Source organism: Desmodus rotundus, chromosome 9 (assembly GCF_022682495.2).
Source record: "Desmodus rotundus isolate HL8 chromosome 9, HLdesRot8A.1, whole genome shotgun sequence".
NCBI classification, from domain to species: domain Eukaryota; kingdom Metazoa; phylum Chordata; class Mammalia; order Chiroptera; family Phyllostomidae; genus Desmodus; species Desmodus rotundus.
In genome coordinates this window covers 21542906-21568201 of record NC_071395.1, presented here as the reverse complement: position 1 = coordinate 21568201, position 25296 = coordinate 21542906, and the positions used below count along the sequence as shown (strand labels likewise).

The following is a 25296-nucleotide window of genomic DNA, read 5'->3' as shown; positions in this document are numbered from 1 at the left end:
TTCAGTCAGAGCCGAACAAAACTTTAATGATCAATTATTCCAGGAGTTGGCATGTTTTTCTGGAAAGGATATACCGTATATATTTTTTAGCTCTGCAGGCTATACAGTCTGTTTCAGATACTCAGTTCTGCTATTGTTTTTCAAAATCAGACCTAGACAACATGTAAAGGAATGGTTCCAAGAAAACTTTTTACAAAAACTGGCTGCAGCCTGGATTTGGCCCATGGGGTCTAGTTTACTGATCCCTGTTCTTCTACTCCTTGTCTCATTTCTGAGAAGAGAACTGTAGTTTCCCTAGAGAGTTTATTAGGCATGTGCAAGCTTCTTCTGGCTGGGACCCAGAAATCTACTTCATTTACTGCATTTGATTTTAATATCTCTTTTGAAAGAGCTGTTTAACAATATTAATCTAATTGACAAGGTGTGTAACGTCTTCCCCATCCTCGGCACTATAAGCTATCAGTGTTGTTCTGCTTGGTCTTTCTGTGGTGCTCGTGGAATCGGCTGAGGTGGTCAGTGATGTCTCCGTTGTGCCGACAGAAGTTCATTGATGGATCTTTCTCTGGAGACTTGCAGACATTTGGTCCCTAAACAGTTGATCTGTCTTCAGCGTTCTTCACTCTGTATCACTGCAAAACTAAGTGTTTAATAGGCAAACTCCACGACAATTGTATCAATTTAACTTCACAGAATATGACCAGAAACAAATCTTAGAATTGTTCCTTGTATCTCCCTCAAGCACAAGGGAATTATGGCTAATTTTAAATTGATAAATGGTGATACTTGTTATAAATAAAACATTTATACAGTTGTGCTCAGTTGTTTTTATTTTGCCATTCTGTAAAAAAGATGCAACATATTGACATACAATAGCATTACATAAAACAAACAAGTATTTTCCAGTGTTTATCATTTGTAATTCAAGTATGGATTCTGTTCGCAACCTTAGTCAAACGCTGGTATTTTACTTCTATATCAGAGCCCTATTATTTGATTTTTAGAAAACTTAATCTTTATTACATTTTCTGCTTCTGAAGGACTCTGTGTTTTGTATTAAAGTAGGCCAGTTTTGTTTCTCCATGGTGCTTGGCATTTAAAATAGAAGATTAAAAACAAGATAGGAAACTTTTCTGTTTAGAGTTATTCCTTTTCCAAATGTGTATGTGTGCGCGTGTGTGTGCTCCGGACTTCAAATATTAACTATTTGTTAGCAATCCAAACACATTGTTTCAATTCTGAATACAATTTGATGATATACATAGTTCCAGTTTAGCTGATGTTTTCTTCATTGAGAAGGAAGTTGAAATAATTTGCACATTATTATAAAATTCCCCTTTAAATTCAAGAGGGAAGCCACAAAATAAGCCTTGGGGTCTATTGTTTGTGTCTGTATTCTGCTGTAATAAATGAATTCTTGTCTGATCATACAGAGTTGAAATCCTGGTGATTGCTATATGGAGAATATAAATGCAAATAAAACTTAATATCAGGCACTGGTAGTATTCCCCATTTAAGTAGCAGGCTGAAAGTAAATACAAAGCTAAGGAGAAAAACCACAAGTTATTTCCCAATTATGTCCTAAGAATAACTTAATATTGCATTGGTATTCAGAGATGGAAGGGAAAATATATTGGGATCTTCAGAAAAATAGTTCAGAAATTATGTATTTTGATAATCAACTCTTGAGGATTATTGAAAAAGAAAGAAAATGATAAGTCCTTTGTCCTTGGTTATTTTGGAAACATTTTTGGGAATATATGAAATGATGAAATTAGGTGAAGGAGAAGAAAAACAAAGGAAAAAAACACTATAAATAAGGTAGATAAAAGTAAATGAACCACTTTATTAAAACCAAATTATGCCATATCCACTGTATTACATTTAAAAAAGTGTCTTTATTTTTATATCCTTGGTAGATTTCATCTCTTTGTAATCTAGAAAGCATGTTTAAAGAAATTGAGATATATTGAATTCAGTGGTGAAATGTTAATGCCATTATAAGGTATGATTGACTTTCATCAGAGTTAGATAAATTCCTAGTTTCTATCTCTGTGAAACGACTATTTACATATGCAGTTATAACCAACTCTGGTGTACGATTTAGTGGATATCATTGTGATATTGAGATATAAGGCGCAATGAGAAATATTTATTGTTATGCCATATCTTTATTCTGAGAAGAAGTAGGCTAGTTAAAGATTGATATGCTAGTTAAAGATTCATATGCTAACTTTCCGTTAAATAATCAAGAAAGGGGAGAGGTATATTTTTCCTAATGTAAGAGTGGTAATAATATCTAGCATATAGATTCAGGATTAATCAATATATTTTTTCTTCTTCTTTTTCTTTTTCTTTTTAGTCATTCCTTGAAAGTTCCCATATCTAGATTTTTATATCATCACAAAAGGATTATTTAAGTATTGTTACAAACTATAGTTTTATATTAGAAGCTTTTTAAATACTTATAATTTGTTGCTTTTAGCTAAGGTCTGTTTCAGTTTTTGGAATAAAGAACAGGTTCACTATAACCTTAATCATATTAGCTATTTCAAGCAGAATAGAGTTAGGATGAGTTTTCGAATATTAAAAAATATTTTCCTCGTGAATTTTTTTCAGCAGGTAGGTTAATGTCTCACTAGTTTGGCTCTCTTTTTGGTGTAATGAAGTAAAAAAGAGTTAATTATTTGTAAAGTAAAGACTTTTTATAAAGCAGTGAGAAAGTTATCTTTCCAAGAGCTGTTCTTGAATTATCCTCACAAAAAGCAACATCATTTCAAAACAAAATACAGAATAAAGGGTCATGTGTAAGATTTAACTTGAAAGGCCTTTGAATACATATATTCTTGGATCTAGAGAAGCATAGTGACATCTGCCTTTGATTATAGTTACATGGACAAATTCAAATTCTAGAGCTGTTCTTAAAACATTTCAACACACACAATAATATTATGTTCTAGGAATATGGCACGTGGTGGTTGTTTTTAACATGATTATATATGTCTGACTGGTCATCTTTGAAAAACATTTTTAAAAAGAAGACATTTATGGTGAAATCACAATTTTTCATGGTATAAGCCGTGTTTATCTTACAGAATTCAAAATAAACTATATGAATAAAGGTTTCTGTTTGTTTCACAGTTGGTCAAATTTACGGAAACTTTGGTTTAGTTGCTAAAGTGTTGTGCTTTTATATTGTTGAACCTTAATGAGAATGAGGAAATTAGGTTTTTTATGGTATTTGTGAAGAAAAATATATTAGGAGAATACTAATTTAGGGAAACAAATAGCATCTGTTTGTTTTCAGAGGAGCCCTGGCTTCCTAACCTCCAGTAGTCCAATCACCAGGTGTAGGGACAATCATGTTTACTCTTTGTGTTGTTTCACTCCGTTTTGCAGATTGTTTTAAATTTTACCACGATGGACTTGTACAAAAGCAGCTTGTGCTGGTACGACTACATTGAAGTCAGAGATGGGTACTGGAGGAAGTCCGCTCTCCTTGGTAAGAGATGCTTGACCTTCTGTGTGGCTGTGCATATAGTCTCTCCTACCTAAAATCATCTTAGAGTTAAAACTGTATGTGACCAATATTTTCACTTTATTATAATTTTTTAAACCACAGTAAAAATACTCACAGATCGATAAATAAGTAGATTGATTTAAACTAGCTTGAATTATGAGGGAGTACTCAGATCTCATTTATCATAATGGTTTAGAATAGCTTTCACGTGTATTATATTTAGGGTGGCTACTCATCACAGTGTCTCTGTAGTTTTAATTTTAAAAACACAGTTTTCATGAGAAAACCAGAGGAATTGTGTGCATCTGTGTTTTGTTTCGTTTGCTCAGGCAGTAGAATGGGAGCTGTTTAGTATGGCTGTCGTTAGCTGGCTTCCTACACCAGGCATTTTAGCTTGTACTGTAGACGACGCAGTTTTGCCTCGCCGAGAGCTGTTCTTGTGGCTGAGAAGAGACCTCTGCAGTTTGTGTCATAAATTGTAGCTCAGATCTGATGCTCAGGAAAGTCTGCTGCCGGCGTTGAACCACAGACCACCCCATTAACTTGCACGGGGTGCTTTCTTTCCTGTTGCCTCTGTTTTACTTAATGGCGAGCGCTGCTGTGAGCAGGGCAGCATCTACTCCATGTGGGGTTTTTTTGAGATTGTGACTTTTCCTTTATTCTCAGAGGTAGCTTTGCTCAGTTGTGTGTTAAATACGACATGGATCTTTTTTTTTTTACCATCTAAAACCTATTGATTGGACACTGTTGTATTAAAAGTGGCAGCGGCCTTAGTAAGTCCAGGAGACCTGTAGAAGTGTTTAAAAGGAAGGAAAAAATGAAGACTTGAACTAATTTGATAAGTCAGGTTGAGGAAAATATGGTCTTGAGCATTTGGTTTCTTAGCCTAGAGGAAGCAATTTCTGATATATGTATGTGCGGTCCAAAGAAAACATTTCATTTGATTCCTCGTGTTGGAGAATCGAGTGTAAAGCTAAAATGCTGGAGAGCACCCTCAGCATTACACGCTGCAGAAGCGGGGGGGGGGCCCCTCACACTGCTTCAGTTGGGTGGGAGTTTCCGTGTGGAGAGCTCTCCCCGCTGTGCCCTCCAACACCAAGTGTGCTCATCAGACTGGCAGCATCAGAATCGCTCGGAGCGTTGTTAAAAATGTGGATGTTCAGGTTCACTCCATCCCTTCTGGATTAGAGACTGTATTTTAAAAGACTCCCCGGCATTCACAGGCACATCAGTGTCTTAAGAAACATTGCTCCCTTTTACGTGCCTGTAATGCACTTTGCCAGTTAGGAAGACAGTTCCTCCCCTGTTAGCTGCTGCTGTGAGTTTATTTTACACTGACTGCCATTTATAATATACTGAAACCGTATGACATCATGGCCTGGGGCACGCAAAAATGGATGACAGCGTATTGTTGTTTGTAGAATAATTTCATGTGCGTTGTCATAGTTAACCACTTCGTCATCGTATGGAAGCTCAGAGCACAGTGGCAGACGTACAGTAAGAATGAATTATTTGTGGACTGTCGAGGGAAGAAGGATAAGATGGGAATTATTATATTCATTGGTATGATACTTGCCTATGGGTATACACTCCGAAAAAAGCCAGCACTTCCACTACATGTTTCTGGTACTCTTTGCCATTCTGCCTCCTGCACTGCAGATGAGAGTGCTGGAGGCGAGGCGAACATGTGCAGCACCCAAGAGCCTCGCAGCCACGCTCGGGTTTCCCCGAGGAGCCGCCGCTGGGCCTGGCCAGACTAAGACCCCCACTTGGAGATGAGACATGCTTTCACCAAGTCACTCCCCGACTAATGACCAGACTGACAACTTAAACGGGCTTCTTGTACTTTGTTCTGTTCTTCGTAGAGTAATATTCCCCGCCTCCATGTGTCACATGACTATTTACAAGTATGTCTTTTGAACTAGCCATTTCCTCATTTTACAGATAAGGTACTGACATCAGTTGGTTCATCTGAGCATCTGTTCTAATAATTTATAAATAGATACAAACAGATTGTTTGATTTCTCCACCTTTATTAAGTAAATATTAAGGTACAGTTATGACTCTTGCTACTAAGGGTAAACAAGGAACCAAATCAGTATTATAAATTATTCTACGTATAATTTATAGCTAATGTGGAAAGCAGTGAGAACATAGAGTCATATTTAGGAGTCTCTTTATTCTTGTATTTTTTAGGCAGATTCTGTGGGGACAAACTGCCTGAAGTCCTCACCTCCACAGACAGCAGAATGTGGATCGAGTTCCGCAGCAGCAGCAATTGGGTGGGAAAAGGCTTTGCTGCGCTCTATGAAGGCAAGTCGCACTGAGCTTTTACAGGTTACGTCCTCTGAGAGCCCTTAACAGAAATACCCTTTCTTTGAAAAACAGGAGAGAATAAAAACAAATAAGTACAAATTCACTACAATGATATTGTAACTGTACTTTCATTATGAAGTTTTCAAAACTTGTGTTTTAATATTCACAAGGATGATTTTTCATAAAACTACTCGGTAAATACAAATTGCAGAACAACCTGTTTTCTAGTCCCAATGATGTATTAACACATAAAAGTACTCAGGGATGTGTATGGGAGGTGGGGAGGGCACGAGACTTCTTAAACTGCAAATGTTTTTACACACTAGTATCAGAATACTAGGAAGAAATTACCATTTTCTTTCATACTGGATCTGTGTCTTTTTGGTGCCTGTGTTGCTGAAATGCTCTGTTTTAGGAAACTGCACAGAAAGTAATTGTGCGCATTCTGGAGCATGCATTGTCCAGAGGAGAGGGTCAGCATTCAAGGAAGAGTTTACTAGGCGCTTTGTTCTCTCCTTCTCCAAGACAATACGTCGGCATTGTAATCCCTGGCTTGCTCCCTTCTCCCCAGGTTGTGGGTGGAGGAGACCCTTCTGGCCCCTGCCTCTGCTAGGATAGGAGTTTAGGAAATTTAGAAGACAGAAGATTTCTTGCCTCCCTTAAACTTTGAAGTAAAAGAGGCATTTTGTTTCAAAGATTAACTGCATGGCAGTGAAACAGGTTATTTGGATGGAGCCGCAGATGGTGAGCACATGGCCCCAGCCCACTGCCAGAGGCCCAGAGGGCCTTGCGGAGCTCCCCTCCCGGTCGCCTGTTTCACCTGAGGTCACAGCACCGAAAGAAGCTGCTCCGGGAATCACAGAGCAAACTCGCACTAAATGTGCAGAATCTCTCAAGGTTTTTCAGTGTTAAAATAGGCCATTTTTTGGAGTAAAGATGTGAATTAACAGTGATTAAAAAAATTATATGTTCCTGTGCTATTGTCTAATACTTATAGCTAAGTGGCTAGTTTTTTTTTTCTTTTCTTTTTTTAGCAGCATCTAAATATTTACCACAGTACAACCAGCCAACTTTGATTGTTATAACCTGGTCTTTATGGACTCAGCTCCAGGCACTGAACTGAAATGTTATCTTAGAAGAAAAGGCAATGAGATGGCGTGTCGAGGTTTATTTATTTATTTTTGCCTTCCTCAGCCATCTGTGGAGGTGAGATACGTAAAAACGAAGGGCAGATTCAGTCTCCAAATTATCCCGATGACTACAGACCAATGAAAGAATGTGTGTGGAAAATAACAGTGACAGAAGCCTACTATGTCGGACTGACCTTTCAGGCCTTCGAGGTAAAGTCTTTCAGGCGACCTTCTGGGGGCGTGTGCTCCATAAATGACAGTGGCATTTAAAGGGATCCTCATTAAATAAGCAAAGAACCAGAGAATCAGCTTTTTAATCAGCCAAGAAGCAAAGGATTGCCTATAAAATGTAACATCAAGAGCCAAAGCAGTATCCCCCCCATCCTTTCTCTTCTTGCAGACATTTTGGGGAAGATTAAAGTGAGTTTACATTATCTGTGCTATTTGAATTAGAATGTTTGAAGTACTGACAATAGTTTCTTTTGACAAATGCACTGGCTTGTTTCACAAGGCCGTTTGAAGGGCCCATTAAATAATAGAACTTTTATTTCTCTTTTAAACTAAGAGGTTAAAAGGTAGGTCATCTTTTTTTGTTGTTGTTGGGGGGAAATCCATTTTTGCCATTATACAGACAATTGTTTATATCAGAAATAGGGATTTAAGTGTTCTTAGGAGCTTTTGACTTCATGAAGAATATTTATCGAGGAGGAGGTTGGCACCGGCATTGCATTATTAGATGAGGACAGAATAAACCGAGGGCCCGTCAGCATTCTGGAGCGGAGTCCGGGCCGCAAATTCCCACAAATTCCCAAGCTGGCTGAGGAGTCATTTTCGTGCGGTCAGAAGAGCTGAGTTAGGGATTACAAGCCAAGAGATGGGGGAAGTGATCAGGAACTCTAGAGTGTGTTTAAATTAAAAAAAAAAAAAATCAGTCTAGAAATTGAGAGCCCAAGTGCAGTGGGGAGGAGTGATGAGATGGGGGTGATAAATCCCGGCAGGGGGTATGAGGTGCCACAACCGGAGATTGTGACTGTTGCTTAGAAGGAAGATTCACTGTCCAGGCAAATAGAAGGCGGAAGAGAACCCCGCCCACCTCCAGAGTGAGCTGAGTGCAGTGACTGTGGTGGGGTCTCTGTCCCCACAGCAGGAGCCCCAGGGGGATCAGGCATCCCTCAACAATAAACCCAGAGAATATTGCACCCCATTGCAAGCTGCGTCGTGTAATTTTCGAGCCTCGTCTCTACCTCTTTGCATGTGCCATTTAATTTCCAAGACATATTTTTTTAATCATGAAAAAATGATCTTTTCTGCTGTAATAATGTTTATGCTTTTGGCATTTTTGCATTTTTGGAAAACTTGGTTCTGAGATTATTTGATTCACATTTGTATTTTGTTATTTTAATGGATCAATAAGATTGCCAACATTATTCAAATTAGACCACTTTATCATTAACAGTAAACTAAAATTGGGTAGGATTCACGTGCTGTATAGAAAAACAAAAGAACTGATTCATTGAAAAATTATCTACCCAATAACCTCAATACTTGTATGTTGTAATGTTGCAAAAATTAAGCAATGAACTGTCTTTCAATATATAACTCAATGTTTTATGGAATTTTATTACAGAAGTGAGGTCAGAAAATGCATTTATTCCATGCATCTAAAAACTAGGATAGTACAAAGGACAAATAGGAAAGATTTACATCTCAGACACTTAGAATCATGCCAAACACAAAGTAGTTACAATAAATACTTGTTGATTGAGTGAGTGAATAAATTATTACTAAGCTTCAGGATTAGGGAAAAGTCATGTCATAGTTTGGCTCACAGTACATTTTGTTTTTTATCTATAGTTTTCCTGTTCTCTCTTAATTTTGATTTATTTCCTTATGTTTTTTCCTCCTTCATTTATATATTGGATATATTTGAGTGTCCACTAGGACTCATCTTTAAAAGACTAGGCCCAAACCGTTGATTGTCTTACTCACTAACCTACACTTCTTCAGTTTTCCTTATTTCGGTACTTACTATTTCAGCATGTCACTATTTACTCAAAGAATATCCTTAGTTCTACTTTTCTCTTCAACCCTGAGGCCAACCCATCAGCACATTCCATTTATTTTTTCTTCCAAGTATGTGTCATCCATGAGCACATTATACCTGTGTAACCCTCTGGCCACCACTCTGTTCCCACCACCACCCCTTCTCTTAAAATGTGGCGATGGCCCCACATCTCTACCCTGATCGCAGAACAGCCAGAATGATACTTATAAAATGTAAGTTAGATCATAACGCTACTCTGCTTAACTATTTTCAGGGATTTCCAGTTGTACCTATGATAAAACACAGGTTTAATTATCATGGACAAAGGCAAGCCATGATTTGGTCCCAAGCTCCTTCTCCTTCTCTTTGTGGCCTGCATCTCTAGGCCTTCCTTCTCTTCCTCAAAAATGCCAAGTTTATTCCCCCATCACAGCCTTCTACTTCCAGATCTTTGCTTTTTTCCTCCTCTCTTCCTTAATTCAGATTTCTGCTTAATCATCACCTCCTTAAAATATCCTTTCCTAGTAACTCTAAAATATTTTCTTACTTAAAATTGTCTGTAAACCATTATTCTGTTTTGCTTTGGTTCATTTGCACTTGAACATTTTGGAATTTGTCCTGGATTTGTTTACATGGCCTTTGTCTGTCTGTCACAATATATGATCATCAGAGGGCAGGAATCTTACCTATCTTAATGACCACTGGTCTCCAGCACTGCTAGATGCACGGTTAATATTTGATGATGGGAGGGATGAATGGGTGGATGTGTTATATGTGAGTGTGTGAGCACATGATGATCAGTGGCTGGAAGTTAATATATCCTTTCTTTATCAGGGGTGCATAAGCTTCCATACAAAAGGAATCAGGCCTGGATAGGTAAAAAGCTTTACATTATGGAGGACCTAGCATGCAGTGTGCCTGAATTTAACTAGAGGTCCTGGGTTCTAAGACATTCAGAAGTAACAAAGAATTTAGAAATGTCCTAATATACCATCTGAATCTTTTAGATTAGGGAGCTGAACTTAGACCATTAACCTCGTATCACACAGTGAGCACTAAACCAGCATTAAAACCCAGGTACGGTGGATTTTCATTACTCCCAGAGTCTGTATTTACAAATCTACCTACTCTCTAAAATGTATTTGTAACCCTCAACTCAATACTCACGGTGCTTTCTGGGCTACTCATGGACACACACAGAGCAGCAAAATATGAGTCCTCTGATGTGCACATTTCCAGTTATGATGTGCCCTATGGAGAAAATATGCATTTTAGATAAGCGTCATTCAGGCAGGAGTTATAGTGCTTTTGGCCATGAGTTCAGTGTTAATGAATTGATGATATATATGAAGGTGCCTCTAAACAGAAACACATAAAAGAAGATTGTATATTGATTGCTTGACAAAAATTTTGTGATCAGAAATTTGTAGATACCCAACCCAGTATTTTTGCAGGAGCAATGTATCCATTAATTCAGTGTTTTCAGTGACTTTATAGAACTTAACTATCATAAATACTGAGAATTGACTGTATATATATTTTAACTTGTTCTAGTGGTTATTAGGTGGTTTGTTTCATGTAATTGTCTGTTTATACCAATTTATTTTTGTATACATAATATATTATCAATATACAGCTTATACATTTAATGTTGAAAATGTATAATTTTTAGAAAGTCCTCACCAATCTTCAGTGTTTTGTGGTTTTGTTGGTTATTATTCACTGATATCAGTCTGTCATTGTTCAAAAAGTCTTTCTAACTTTTTAATTGTAACTTTTTAATTGTCTATATTACCCTCTCCCCTTTCAGATAAAAGATCCCTTAAGATAAATTTGTCCATCATTCTGTTGAAATCTATAAAGAATTTAGTAGCTGTCCATTATTTATTCCTTTTTGTGAATTTATGTCATGACTTTACCTCTCCTAATGATATTTGGATTTTAATGCAAATATAGAAAGAAAATCTGAACAAGTGCTTTTGTTAATGAATCCCCGGCATCTCTGAGCAGAAAAGGACACTATTTGGGGATTACGGAATCCTGATACTCCGCAGGCATACCCTGCGGGAAGCTTTTCTTTCTGTAGCAGTTACCGGTGCATTGTGGCCTAAGACCGGTTCTGACTGACTTTGTGCGTGCCTCTAGGTGATGTCTAAAATCACCGCGGACAGCTTGTCTGCGATCTGGCAGCAGTGATTTGTAAAGAAGCCTCTGTAGCACTATTTTACTTGAGTGCTTCAGTATGCTGAAGTACAGAAGAGAAAATGTTTGGAATACTGGAATTGCTTATAGTACCAACTTTCAAGAAATGTTAATAAAGCAGGAAAGAAGTGAAATAAACTCAGAGCTTACTTATGTTTACGTTGAAATCTCCACCTATGTTACTTTAAGTGGGGTTAAGTTTGAAGTACTTGTCCACATTTCTACATACTATTTTGGTTATAGTTCCCTTATGAAAACTATGGATGTTTAATAGTCTTACGCATCACTACCGCAAGCTTCAACCTCCTAAACTATTTACAAAAGTGTTTATCTTTGTACTTTGTGGATTGCCCAAAACTAAAAGTAATCTTTTCATTCTTTTAAGTATTTTATATTAGTTTAAATTAGGTAGACTAGTCTTTGCTAATGAACTAGGAAGCCTAGACAGGGAGATCTTCATTATTTACCATTTTTATGTTTGTGATATGCTGTTTTGGGATGTTTGCTGAGAATATATATTGGCTAATAACTATCAAGGAGAATTAAGTACTTCCTCAGAATTATGATCTAGGATATAATTCTACTCTGAAAGATTACCACTTGTATTTTAATTTTGTTTTAAAAGGCAGTTAACTGTTGTTGACCCAGGCGCATGTAGGTGTTTTGTTCTGTAGACTTGTTGTTTTATCTGTCCACGTCTACCCGAATATGGGCCTTATTCACGGGCGGTGCAGCTAGTACCATGCGTACTTGCCAGAGGCGTTCTCATTTGATACAGGCAGTCTGTTGTGTGACCATATCCACAATGACCTCTTTATAGAAGTTGTTTTATCTATTAATAAGATACATATTCACGTGTTTTCATTCTTTAAGATCGAAAGACATGACAACTGTGCCTATGACTACCTAGAAGTTCGGGATGGGACCAGTGAAAACAGCCCTTTGATAGGGCGTTTCTGTGGTTATGATAAACCTGAAGACATCAGGTCTACCTCCAATACTTTGTGGATGAAGTTTGTTTCTGATGGAACTGTGAATAAGGCAGGGTTTGCTGCCAATTTTTTTAAAGGTAATTTGAAATAATTTCAAATGTGAGACTTTCCTTGTCAGGATAAATGTGATATTAGGCTTCGAGGTAGAGGACAACTGGAGTAAGATTATATTGAAAGTTGAAGTCTACCCTGTTCCTAAGGGGAGTTTGGTGGGTTTAGATGGGAAAGGTTATTGGTAAAATACTGGAATTCTGGACTTTGTACACAGGATCAGAGTTCCAGTAGGATATTCTACCATTTTTTAAAATGAAATGGACAAAGAAAAATTCAGAAGGAGATGTACAGATTGGGAGAAAAAAATTGCAGTGTAGTCAACAAAGGATTCATAGCCAGAAAGGGGTTTGCTGACTTGTAGTTCATCTATTTATTTCTAGGTGGCAGCACTTTGAAATCACCTCTGACAGAATGGCTTTCACTACATTGAAAATAATTTAAGGCATCCTTATTGGAATACCTAAAATGTCTTTTTTTTTAAAAAAGTTTGTTTTTAAGATTTTATTTTATTTTATTTTTAGACAGAAGAGAAGGGAGGGAGAAAGAGAGGGAGAGACACATCAATGTGTGGTTGCCTCTCAAACACCCCCCTACTGGGGACCTGGCCTACAACCCAGGCATGTGCCCTGAGAATCAAACTGGTGACCCTTTGGTTCACAGGCCGGTGCTCAATCCACTGAGCCACACGAGCCAGAGCGCTTTTTTTTGACAAAGAACTATTACTGATCTAACACTTAAAATTTATTTTTGACAGTTATTACTTATAAGCCTTAATTTTATTGTGTAACAAAATTTTAGTTTATTTTCATGTTTCATATTTAGTGTATATTATCAAAGTAAAAAGAAAACTATTTTAGTACAAATAGTAATATCAAACATGCATTTAGAGAATTTATAGATGCTTATGTTACATTTGTCATTGTAGAATAAATTCTTTTATGGGAAGACACAAATTTTTCTTTACTGATTTTTGTGGGGTAAGTGACAGATTCAGTTGTGTATTCAAAATTTGGTGTGATAAATATCTATCATTTTCATTATTTAAAAGACAACAGTATAATGGATTTTTCCTAAGAGTTACTTAGGTATTCATCATATGAATTGAAAGGCAGAGAACCTTGGCAATTTTACTATCTACTATATTCAAAGTATTTATTAAAATGTACATTTATGTGCTTTAAATCTCTATGTTTTACACTCTATAATATTCTGTCAGGATTCTCTCATGTGATATTTATATATTTGGTTATCAAAAATGCTTTGTGTTTTGCTGATACATAATTTTTTCAAAGAATATTGTTTGCTAATTTGCTAACTCACATTAGGTTATACCTAAAGAATGAAATTATAGAGTAACTTGTCATATATATTATTTAAATAGTATATATTTTCATAGATATATTCCATATACACTTTTATATATATAATTAAAATAACATATGCATTTACAAAATATGGAATTGTTATATTTTTGGATTAATATGTCTTAAAAAACACTGAATGCTTTAAATTTAAAGAGTTGCAGTAAGTTTCTGAGTTTTTTTCTTTTTAATTTATGTTCATCGTAATCTATTTCTTCAAAAGCATTTTAAAGCCTATCTAGCAAATTATACTATGAAATCGATAGGCAAAGCTGTGTTTTTTCAGTAAGTTTTTCTGTTTCATTCTGAAAAATCTCTCGGTTTTAATAATCTCCTTTGACCTTAAACTGAGAAACCACACGTACTGTGGGAGAGACAAGGTGGTCTTCAGTCGGCCCTGCTCTGGGTTTCTAGGGTCTCTCGTGGTTCTTACGCGTTCTTGGGTTGCAGTACCATGCAATCTTTTTTTATATGTACCAAGGGCTTGCAAATTGTTCCTGCTTCTTTCTTGAAGCAATTGTCTCAGTTTCATTCAGAGCTATTAAGCCTGCATTTTCAAAAAAAATCTTACACCTTAGGAAGCAAAAACAAAACCCTGCAGTTACTCTCTAACTCTCTCTCGGTTGTTACAGAGGAAGACGAGTGTGCCAAACCTGACCGTGGAGGCTGTGAGCAGCGATGTCTGAACACGCTGGGCAGTTACCAGTGTGCATGCGAGCCTGGCTATGAGCTGGGGCCGGACAAGAGGGGCTGCGAAGGTAGGACTGGCTCTGCGCTTCCTGCCTGAACCAGGCCGCCTGTTCCCTATAGTCTTGCTCTCTTTCTGCCTCCCTCCACCTTTCCTTTCCTTTCCTTTCCTTTATAGTGACTTCTTTCCTCAGCTAGTAAGACTCAACTTACAGTCACCCGTAATGTGAGCCTGCCTGGGTTCTCATTATAAAATCAATCATTTCCTCCTTGCGTTACCAACCAGGCCAATTGTTTATCTATCAATCAATCAATCCGTCTAATCTATATATGTTTCTATTTTTGTCTCTCTCTCTGGGCCTAGATTCTTATCCATCTCTCTATGCACCCATCATTTACTTTTTTCTTACATGGTTTATGGGTGCCTCTTTCTTATGAAACTGCAGAGCCCTGATTCTGAATCATCTTTGTATTTCTGGCATCTGGCACCGTCAGATATAAAGCAGGAACTAAATACATTTTATTAAGAAAAGATTCATAAACAAAGACATTTTGTCATGTTTTCTACATTTCCTCTGTTAGTCCAAGCTGAGATTTCTTGTAGTATTTTGTTACCCTGTCCAAGCTGAGATTTCTTGTAGTATTTTGTTACCCTGTCCTGTGATTGCTTCCTTCAGAATTTTTTTAAAGATCTTATTTATTTATTTTTAGAGAGAAGGAAAGGGAGGGAAAAAGAGAGGGAGAGAAACATCCATGTGCAAGAGAAACATCGATGGGCTGCCCGGCCCACAACCCAGGCATGTGCCCTGACCCAAAGTCAAACCAGTGACCTTTCAATTCACAGGCTCGTGCTCCATCCAGTGAGCCACACCAGCCAGGGCTCTTCCTTCAGAATTTTTTTAAAGAAATTATTTTATTGGTTTTCAATTACAGTTGTCTGCATTTACCCACCATCACTCCCCCCACCCCAAGCCATCCCCGCCTCCCTCCCCTGCTTCCACCCGCCTTGGTTTTGTCCATGTGTCCTTTATAGTTTTTCCTGAAAAACCTTACCCTCTTCCCTGCCATTATCCCCTCCCACCTTCCCTCTGGTTACTGTCACATTGCTCTTAGTTTCAATGTTTTTGGTTATATTTTGCTTGCTTGTTTGTTTTGTTGATTATGTTCCAGTTAAAGGTGAGATCATATGGTATTTGTCCCTCACCACCTGGCTTATTTCACTTAGCATAATGCTCTCCGGTTCCACCCATGCTGTTGCAAAGGGTAGGAGCTCCTTCTCTTTTCCTGCTGCATAGAATTCCATTGTGTAAATGTACCATAGTTTTTTGATTCATTCATTTGCTGATGGGCACTTAGGTTGCTTCCAGTACTTTGCTATTGTAAATTGTGCTGCTATGAACATTGGGGTGCATTGGTTCTTTTGAATTGGTGTTTCAGGGTTATTAGGGTATAATCCCAGCAGCGGAATTGCTGGGTCAAAAAGCAGTTCCATTTTTAGTTTTCTGAGGAAATTCCATACTGTTTTCCACAGTGACTGCACCAGTCTGCATTCCCATCAACAGTGCACTAGGGTTCCCTTTTCTCCACATCCTCTCCAACATTTGTTTGTGGATTTGTTTATGTTGGCCATTCTCACTGGTGTGAGGCGGTATCTCATTGTAGTTTTAATTTGCATCTCTCTGATGGCTAGTGATGCTGAGCATCTTTTCATATGTCTCTGGGCCCTCTGTATGTCCTTCTTGGAGAAGAGTCGGTTCAAGAATTCAAAGCTGACTCTTTTCCATTTCTCCTGCTCCGCACTATAGGCTCTATACTCGAATAACAGAGAAGTCCATAAACTGACCTGCCTTTCTCCATACTAGTCCACTTTTATTCCCCTCTGAAATTTCTGCCAAAATCATTCTCAGTGAACTTGTAGCACTTTAACATCATCTATATCTATGTATTTATTAACGTTACTTTGGCGTTTCCCACAGCAGTGTAAGCTCCCCACACATGAGCACCTTGTTCTCTAGTGTGCCTGTAACAGAGGACATAGTAAGTGGCAAAGGTGGCAGAATTATTTGCTTAATGAATAAATGCCACACCTCAGTAGACCTATTTGTAAAAATCAGGGAGTCCCTGTTTCTTCCTAAAAGTTTAAAGTTAAGAGAGGTATCTGTAAATAAAGATATATACACACACAAGGTGGGGAAAAAGTAGGCTTACAGCTGTTTGTATGGAAAATCATCCAGTAAGTACTAAACAATACAAGAATAAACGTTTCCTGTATTCATAACTGTAAGCCTCCTTCTCCCCACCTGTACGTGTGTGCACACACACACACACAAAGGCAATTACAGCAGAGAACAGTTGCTCTGAGTAACTCTGGATTCCCTAGGAATTAATGGTAAACCATGCACAATATACTAATTATCAGCTTGCTCTTGGATACGCTGATTTTGCTAAACTCCCTTCCAACAAGTAAGAGAGGTAACATAAATAGTCACGCTCTTAAATAGATCATCCAAAAGGGAAAGAATACTAGTTGTTAAATGGAGTTTTTTGGAATTACAACTATGTTCCATTTACTATAGTTTATCTTGCCTGCTTGCTAGTCAGGCAACTCTTTCCAAGAATTGCTTGTGTTGGGGAAAAGGAGTTTAAAGAAATAAACAATTGATTTTGATCTTACTGCATCAGACTGTGTTGAGCTGTACATGTATCTTTTTATTGATACAATAACCATAAGTTGTAGATATTATTAAACCCACGTAGGAGACAAGGGTGCTGACACCCAGTTTTCCTTATATTGGTCACCCAACTTTAAAATCTAAAATGTTATGGTGCAGCCATACTCTGCTTGGCTCCACAGCTGCAACATATCAGTTAATAAGCGGGAATAGACGATGTAGAAAGTTGTCCTGAAGTCTTAAGGGACAGAGACTGCAGCTCTCTAGATTTTGAAAAATCTGGAAGGCGGTTGAAATTTAATGTCGAGATGTTTGGTTATCGTAGGAAGACGCAAAGATGGGGATGGCTTTATGAAGGGAAAACCTTTTCTTTTTCTTTTCCTCTAGCGGCTTGTGGCGGACTTCTTACCAAACTCAATGGCACCATAACCACCCCAGGCTGGCCCAAGGAGTACCCTCCTAACAAAAACTGCATGTGGCAAGTGATTGCCCCGACCCAGTACAGAATTTCTGTGAAGTTTGAGTTCTTTGAATTGGAGGGCAATGAAGTAAGTGAACAATAAGTATGATTTTTTTCTGTCATGTTTTTGGAATTCCTGAAGGCAAACTGGTGAACTAAAAATGTAAAGAAAGGAAGACTGTTTTTCAGTTACAAGAGTATAGATGTCGTGGTCTTTCTACGCTCTACTGCTCATTTCTGCAACTGTTTATAATTCCTGTTGGCATTGGATAATATTTTAGACTGTTTCTGGGAGACCGAAAATTACTCTGAGGGAGTTTTTATTTAGTGTATTAGTATACAGCATTTTTTGAAGAACTAAAAAGATTGGGGTCAGCTTTATGTCACATAGGTTTTTCTTGAAAAAAATAAATCAAAATCCACTGGTTGAGTCATAACAAAAATATTCTTCTGGGAGAACCTGGTATATTTGACTTGTGGAAATGGTTACACTTTTATTAAATAAGTAGTTTTTTTATTATTAATGTGCTCGCAGCTCACAAGTAAGGACAGGTTAATACTTTATCCCCAATAAAAGATGCTTTTAGTTGATACTACCTTTGATTTACAAAATTAATATTTTTAACCTCAATAAAAGATGCATTTACTTGATACTGTCTTTCCTTTACAAAAGTTTTCTGCAGGAAAGGTACAGTTTTATGTTAGGTGACCACATTTAAACAAGTGACATAATTTATTTGAAAGGCACTCCTGTGTGTTTTTAAATCTCTTACTAATGGCTTTGAGGTAAAATGAAGTTGTTGACTTTTGTGCTTCCTTGAAGGAAATGAAAATCTGAAATGTGATGAACTTATGTATTTCAGAGAATTGTAGAATTTTAGGGATCAGTGGACATTTAAGATCTTCTTTACATCATGTGTAAATTTCATGATGGGAAAGACCACAATTTATATTTATAACATACTTTATACCCATGGGACATCATTTTTCTTTAGCATTATCTGAAATTTGGAGATACTTTGAAATGAAGAAAATGATTTTTATAGTGTTTTTAGAAAAGCTTTCATATGAGAGACACTTTTTTGAAAATGGGAATCTCCCTACCTGTTCTGTGGTTGGATATGAACTCTGCGTTGAATGACTTCTGTTCTCTCAGTTTTCCCTAAAGCTGTTGTTAGTGGTGCCAGGTATGACATTTTGATTCATGAATTGATAGATGTTCCTAAGAAGGCTAGAAGTTTATATTCAGGAGGGAGGCAGAGGGCTTTAAATTAATGGAGCATTGTGTTCCAAAAGTGTTTTTCTCATAGAAGTGGTCTTTATTCATGGAGGGACCCCTTACAAACTTCTGTAATATGTCCCAGAATTCTTCAGCTTACAACGATGTTCCTTTTGTGGAAGGCTGTTACAAAATTCTGTGCATTTTCATAGTTCGATGTTAAATCTTAACTATTTAAAATGAAGACCAGAGCAAACACTTGACCTTTAGAATAGTGAGTTAAGTTGAAACTTCGTTATTGTATGCATTAAATTGATACCCAAAAGCAAAGCCACTGTCAAACAACATGGTGCTTGCTAACATTCTCCTATGTCAGAGTCCTTCTCTAAACAAAAGTTGCAGCTGCAACAAAGTAGACAGAAAACTTATTTCATTTTTCCTAGCAGCATTTTGCTAATTCATTGCCTAATGACTATCACAAGAAGTAGTAATTTGAGTTGACATATTGCAAAGTACAGATCAGGCCCCAGGGTTCAATCATATGCATTGTTAAACCTGCTAATTTCTCATTTATGTAATAAGGTCATTCACACAAGATGTGTTTTTTAAGGATGTGCCCTGTTGCAACTTTAAAATTGTTGTATGGAAACATCTGTTAGTGGCCATAAAATTGCTTAAGAATACCTGGCACTCACTTAGCTTCTTCCATTTTGGTGGTGTTTGTATATTACATATAAATTTGACTTCATTGTAGTATAAGTTTCAGCCCCATTCCACTACTGAGAATGTGTTTGTTCGCAATTCTGCAGCAGCCCTGCAGAGGACCTGGGAACTCAAAGAAATTAAGAAATATTGGTTTGTTCCTAAGTTTAAAAGGCAAGGGATCCTTTTTGTTACATACCTAGTATCTGTCTCACTTTGAAAGTTCCTAAGGGTGCTGCTTTGATTAGAATAAAGATTCTGGGAGGCAGTTCTGGACCAAGCCAAACTCCGTATCACCACGCCGCCACCTATGATATGTATAATTTGGGGCAAGTTATATAAAATTTCTGAGCCTCAGTTTTCTCATTGGACAATAGAGAAGATCATTTCTATTGCTAGTGGTTGTGTCATGGACTAAATGTACCCAATTCTTGTAATTGTTGTTAGTATGAAATAAGACAGTAAATGACAAGTTCTTTCAGTTTCTAGTGAAAATTTAAACATTTAAAAATTTAAAAAGAGATATCGGATGCATGCTGTAAATATATATTAACAAGCACACCTCTGTATAGACATCTCTTGGAAGGAGATATTCAAAGAATTCTCAAGTCTGATTTTCAAGGCTTTCTGTCTCATATTTGGACCCTTTTCTTGATTTTCCTCTTCACCTATTAACTCCAGTTTGATGGGGGTATGAAGGACAGCCTAGGGAATATAGTCAATAATACTGTAATAACTATGTATGGTACCCAGTGGGTACTGGAAAGAGCAGGGGGATCTCTTTGTAAACTATATGATTGTCTAATCACCATTCGGTACACCTGAAACTAGTATAAAATAATACTGAATGTCGACTGTATTTGAAAAGTAAGATGTAGAAAATAAACGTCAGTTCTCTGATACTTTCGAATCTGGTGACTACAATAGCCGTTTTTCCCTAGGTCTGCAAATACGATTACGTGGAGATCTGGAGCGGCCTGTCCTCCGAGTCGAAGCTGCACGGCAAGTTTTGTGGTGCCGAAGTGCCCGAGGTGATCACGTCCCAGTTCAACAATATGAGAATCGAGTTCAAATCCGACAACACTGTCTCCAAAAAGGGCTTCAAGGCACATTTTTTCTCAGGTATCAGTATTCACAGGCTGCATGTGTACATTACAGATTTTCAAGGTGAATTGGCTTAGGTCATATGGTATCTGTTCTTCGTAGTTTTCTGTGTGACTTGGAGGTTCACAGAATGCACGAACATTTATCCTAGGTTGAACAGTTTACTTAAAATGGGATGTTCGTAACAGGGGCCCTGTTGGAATGTAGCTGTCAAACACTTAAATCTCATATAAACTAATCAAATATTATAAAGGCTAGTACAAGTAACACGAAACTATTATAATAATATTCTCATATAGTGACTTTACTCTTTACAAGTGGATGGGGTAAAGATACCAAACTTCCAATAACTAGCAGGTTTTTTTCAAAATCATTTATTTTTGTTTTCAGAATATGTGGTCTCATTTTTTATTCGTACTATTTAGCAACATATTTCTCTTACTAGTATATGTTTATTCTTATTAGCTGATATTAAATAAAATCACACTTTGCCTCATCACCATAGAAGTGATTACAGAGAGAGCTAAAACTATGGAAATTGTCATTTTACTAAAAACAGTGTTATTAGCAGATATATTTAGCATTTTGACATTTTGTGTTTGAAATTTAATGTTTAGATTAATGAATTCACAGTAAAATTTCTCTCTCTTAAAAAGCTGAAATTTGATGAAAGGCCCCCCAGTTTTAAGAAAATATATAGAAAAATTCCTTTATTTTCCCAATTTTGGACCTTATAAAATATTATTTTGAAGTGTAAAATAATAGTCTAAAAATAGATACAATTGTAATAAACTTTAGTATAGCAATCTATTCTGTCTTTCAGACTGGCAAGCAATTTAAAGCAACTGAATTCCAATTATGTTTTAATATTAGGTAATTTGGATTGAGTTAATTCAAAGTCCATTATTCCAGTCCCCATGTGTTTAAAATTAATGAGATTTACAATAGCCAGGGTTTGTTTGGGGCTTTCAGTGTGATTGAAGTTAATGGTTCACAAGCTCCATCGAGGTCCAAGTCACACAGAAAAGTATGTTCAAAATACAATGGATCTCAACTCCCTTGTTCTCATTCCCTTCCTCTCCCCAGATTTAATTGCCTTTTAAAAATTCTTCTCAGGCATTCATCTAAGATTTATGTTATTCAAAGTAGACTTTTAATATCCTATTTCAATGAAAGAAAGACCTCCTTAGTCTTCCCTATTTTAAAAATATTATGGATGCTACAAATTTTAGGTTTCCAACCATTAGACATAAGGCTTCTTATCTTAGAGCCACCTAAATATTTATTTTAAAATTTGAAATTATAAAGTAAATATATTTTATCATAATATTAATAATATTCAGGATCCTTGTCGCTTTAAGTTAGGTATACATTTTATTTAATAATACTTGTTAAAAAGTTACATGCGAGGTATACTGGTGACAAAGTATGATTAAACTTAAAGTTACTAGAATATTTAAAATTCAGTCTCTGATATTTTTGGTCAGGCAGAACTTTCCAAATCATGAAGACAAGTTATTTGTTTGTATCTTTAGAACAATGCTATTGAAATGTAAGGCATGCTACTTGAATTCTTATAACATAGATGGGGAAGCACACAGGAGATGCTGTTCTCCGCACGTGACAGGACATAGTCCATTCCTGTCTCTATGTGGCCGTATAATTGTAAAATTGTCTGAGTCGCTCGGCTGCGCTAAAGCTCATGATAGTTAATTTGCTGTAAACCACGTTTACTGATGCAGATCATTTTAGAAAATTGTCTGTTTTTAGTGTTTATCAGTGCTGTATTTAAGTTATAAATCAACTAGGAGACAATAACAATACTTCATTATCTTTGATAGCATCTAGCCTACGCTTTTTAGTGATATGTAGGTAGTTAAGTGTGCGGAACAGTGAAGTTCAAAAAGAAATTAAGCCCCAAGCCGTCTGATAGTTGCCAGTTTGAGAACTTGCTCTGCAGACACACTTTCTCTCTTCAGTAATCACAGTAAGGCTGTAACATTCTCATTGTTATATTCATCTGGCAGATGAAGCTGCTGAGGAGCTAAGTAAACCAATTAGTGTCACCAGGCATTTAAACCCTTGTTTGTCTTGGTTTGGCTTAACTCTGAGAGCTGATCATGCCTTTTGCAAATGGCGTTAGTTACATTCACACTGAATACATTTGTGGCCTGAAAAACAACAGCTATACTTTTCACCTCTTGATTAGATTTTTATTTTGTAAAGTCCAAGATAATTGTCATTAAGTACAAACTATCAGTGTCTTTTTTTTATGAATGGAAAAAGTCTTGGCAGTTTTTCAGATTCATGTTTAAAATACAGTGGCTCTGAATGAATAATTCGATCTATTTCACATTTAAGTGCCTGGAGGATACATTTGCTCAGGAAACAGGAAGATAAAAACTTTACATCTGTAATAAAGACATGGTGTGGCACTATCAAGAAGTGGCAACAGATAAGGACTTACGTTTCCTACTGTCCTAATTACGGTCATCTCACAAAATCATAATTTACACAAAATCACCTGTTTTAATAGATAGGTGCTACTCACATTGAAAAGGTTGTCTGAGTTCTAGTAATGCTTTAAGTATCAATTATAAATTCATATAAAGTTTCATTTAAAATTCATTCAAATTTTATCCCTTAAAATTCATTTAAGTATCACATAAATTATAATTATATGATATATAGCCATGTGTTGATTGAATGATTTAATGACAATTTAATGATTCCATGGTATAAATAGTTATCTACGATAAAATATTAATGGAAATCTAGGTAGAAAACTGCACTCTGCACACAGCTAAGCATGTGGGTGGGGGCAGACCTGCAAGCTGCTCTACAAAAACACGAGAATGTATGTGTTAAGGCAGAGAGTTGGTGCGTTATAGTTCTTCTCCGAATTTCTCTGAGTTTTCATCCGATTTAAATAGAAAAATAACTTCAGGAGAAAAACACATATCATACTTCTACCTGTTACCTCAAATATTTCTAGACTTGCAAACATTACCCAATGCATTTTGATCATTGAAAATTAACATTATGCTATGTGAAATAAGCCAGACAGAGAAAGACAAATACCATATGATCTCACTCATATGTGGAATTTAATGAACAAACTGAACTAACAAAGAAAATGGGGACAGACTCATAGATAGAGAGCAGATGACAGCTGGTGGTGGGGAGTGGAGGGATTGAGCAAAAAGGAAAAGGACCCATGGACACGGACAACAGAGCAGTGATTGCTGGAGGGATGAGTGTAAGGGGACTAAGTGGTAATGGAAAAAAATGCTTTAAAGATTAAATTTTTTAAGGTTAAGAAATTTTTATTAATTAGTTAATAACTAATAATATAAGTTAATATGTGTTTTTAATTGAGTTAAATTTTGTAATTTTAATTTTTGTAGTTAATTTGTAATATCTTATTATAGACAATTGAATAAATGTTACTCTATCATATCTGTTAATCAGGAGATATTTTATAAAGACTTGTCTTAAATGGTTATATAGTGAAGGTTGTTACAAACAACCAGTGTTCTAAAAATTTCAGAAGTGGTTCTGTGTTTATGAAAAGCTAATGAGTAATGTAACATGTTCAAGTATTTTTTCACATTCTTTTTCTAAGAACAGTCATCAAAGAATTCAATAAAAAAACCAATATTTGACAACAGGTGATTCAATATTATTTGGAGAGGAAAGCTATTTCAGAAGTAGATTCTAGCTTTCTTTCTGCTAACTGACACATCAAGGAAAAATGAAATATATTCAGATTTTTAGTGTACAGTGTACAGTGAAAATATTTATAATCATATAGAGATTTTAGTTATTTTTTCACATGGCCTGTGAACTTAAGCCCTTGAGAGAGCTGAGAAATGGAACTAGAAGAGTGACCCTAAGGTCTTTTTTTTATTTTTAAATTTGTTATTGTTCAATTACAGTTGTCCCCATTTTTCCCCCGTTGCTCTCCCCTGCCCTGCCCACCCCTCTCATATTCATCCTCCCTGCTCTTGTCCTTGTCCATGGGTCCTGTATACAGGTTCCTTGACTTCACTCTTCTCCTTCTTTCCCCCCGTTTACTTAGAAGAATAATTAATATTGATTTCCTGTCACCTCCATGTTCATAAAAATAAACCATCACATATGAATTCTCATATATCTTAAATTAGTCATGAAAAATTCTATAGCTTGAAAATTTGGAATTTATTATAGCACATGACAGAAAATCTATAAACTCTTCTAAGATCGAAGTGTAATATACTGTACTAATTGTAGGGTATGTTTAAAAGGCAATATAATGAAGTAATACCAAAGCAAATAAGGATATTAGAACTATCTAAGTAAGGTCATTTGGACACGATATAGAATTATGTGTCTATTCAATTTGTAGCTAATTCAGAATATAGTGGCAGGCATTTTATAGAATAATAAAACATTATGTTATTTTCTTGAACTGAGTGAGGTTTTTTTCTAGATGAGCAATGTACTTACTTTATATGATAGTAAAACCAAATTAATTTTATGTGATGTTGTATTTGAACTTAGTACACAAATATGCAGTTATACACAATATATTTTATGTATTTTAAGTGGTTAAGCAATGTTATTTTTCAGTTATAAATTGTAACTAAGAACAAAGTTATTTTTCTTTATATGGGTTAAACTTAAAGATACTATTAGTAGGATTTTATGCATGTTTTTAAATTTTTAATTGTAGCATTCATTATTTGGGAACAATATAACAAGTGGCTTTAGGCAATGAGAGCTGAGCACAGACATTGTGCTTTCTTAGGCAACCCGGTATTAGTAGCAAGATTCAATTATGACTTCTGCGATAAT

General features: G+C 36.3%; 1 protein-coding gene across 3 annotated transcripts in view; it reads left to right on the top strand.

The window, feature by feature from the left end:
- The window catches only part of TLL1 (tolloid like 1), a 154016-nt gene that overhangs the window by 101156 nt on the left and 27564 nt on the right, over positions 1-25296 (top strand). For all 3 annotated transcript variants that reach the window (XM_053911929.1, XM_024568996.3, XM_045202729.2), the window contains exons 10-16: positions 3397-3499; positions 5714-5830; positions 7028-7173; positions 12083-12278; positions 14249-14374; positions 17363-17523; positions 20298-20478. In XM_053911929.1, coding sequence (XP_053767904.1) covers positions 3397-3499; positions 5714-5830; positions 7028-7173; positions 12083-12278; positions 14249-14374; positions 17363-17523; positions 20298-20478 — 1030 coding nt within the window. The remainder of the gene's footprint in view (positions 1-3396; positions 3500-5713; positions 5831-7027; positions 7174-12082; positions 12279-14248; positions 14375-17362; positions 17524-20297; positions 20479-25296) is intronic.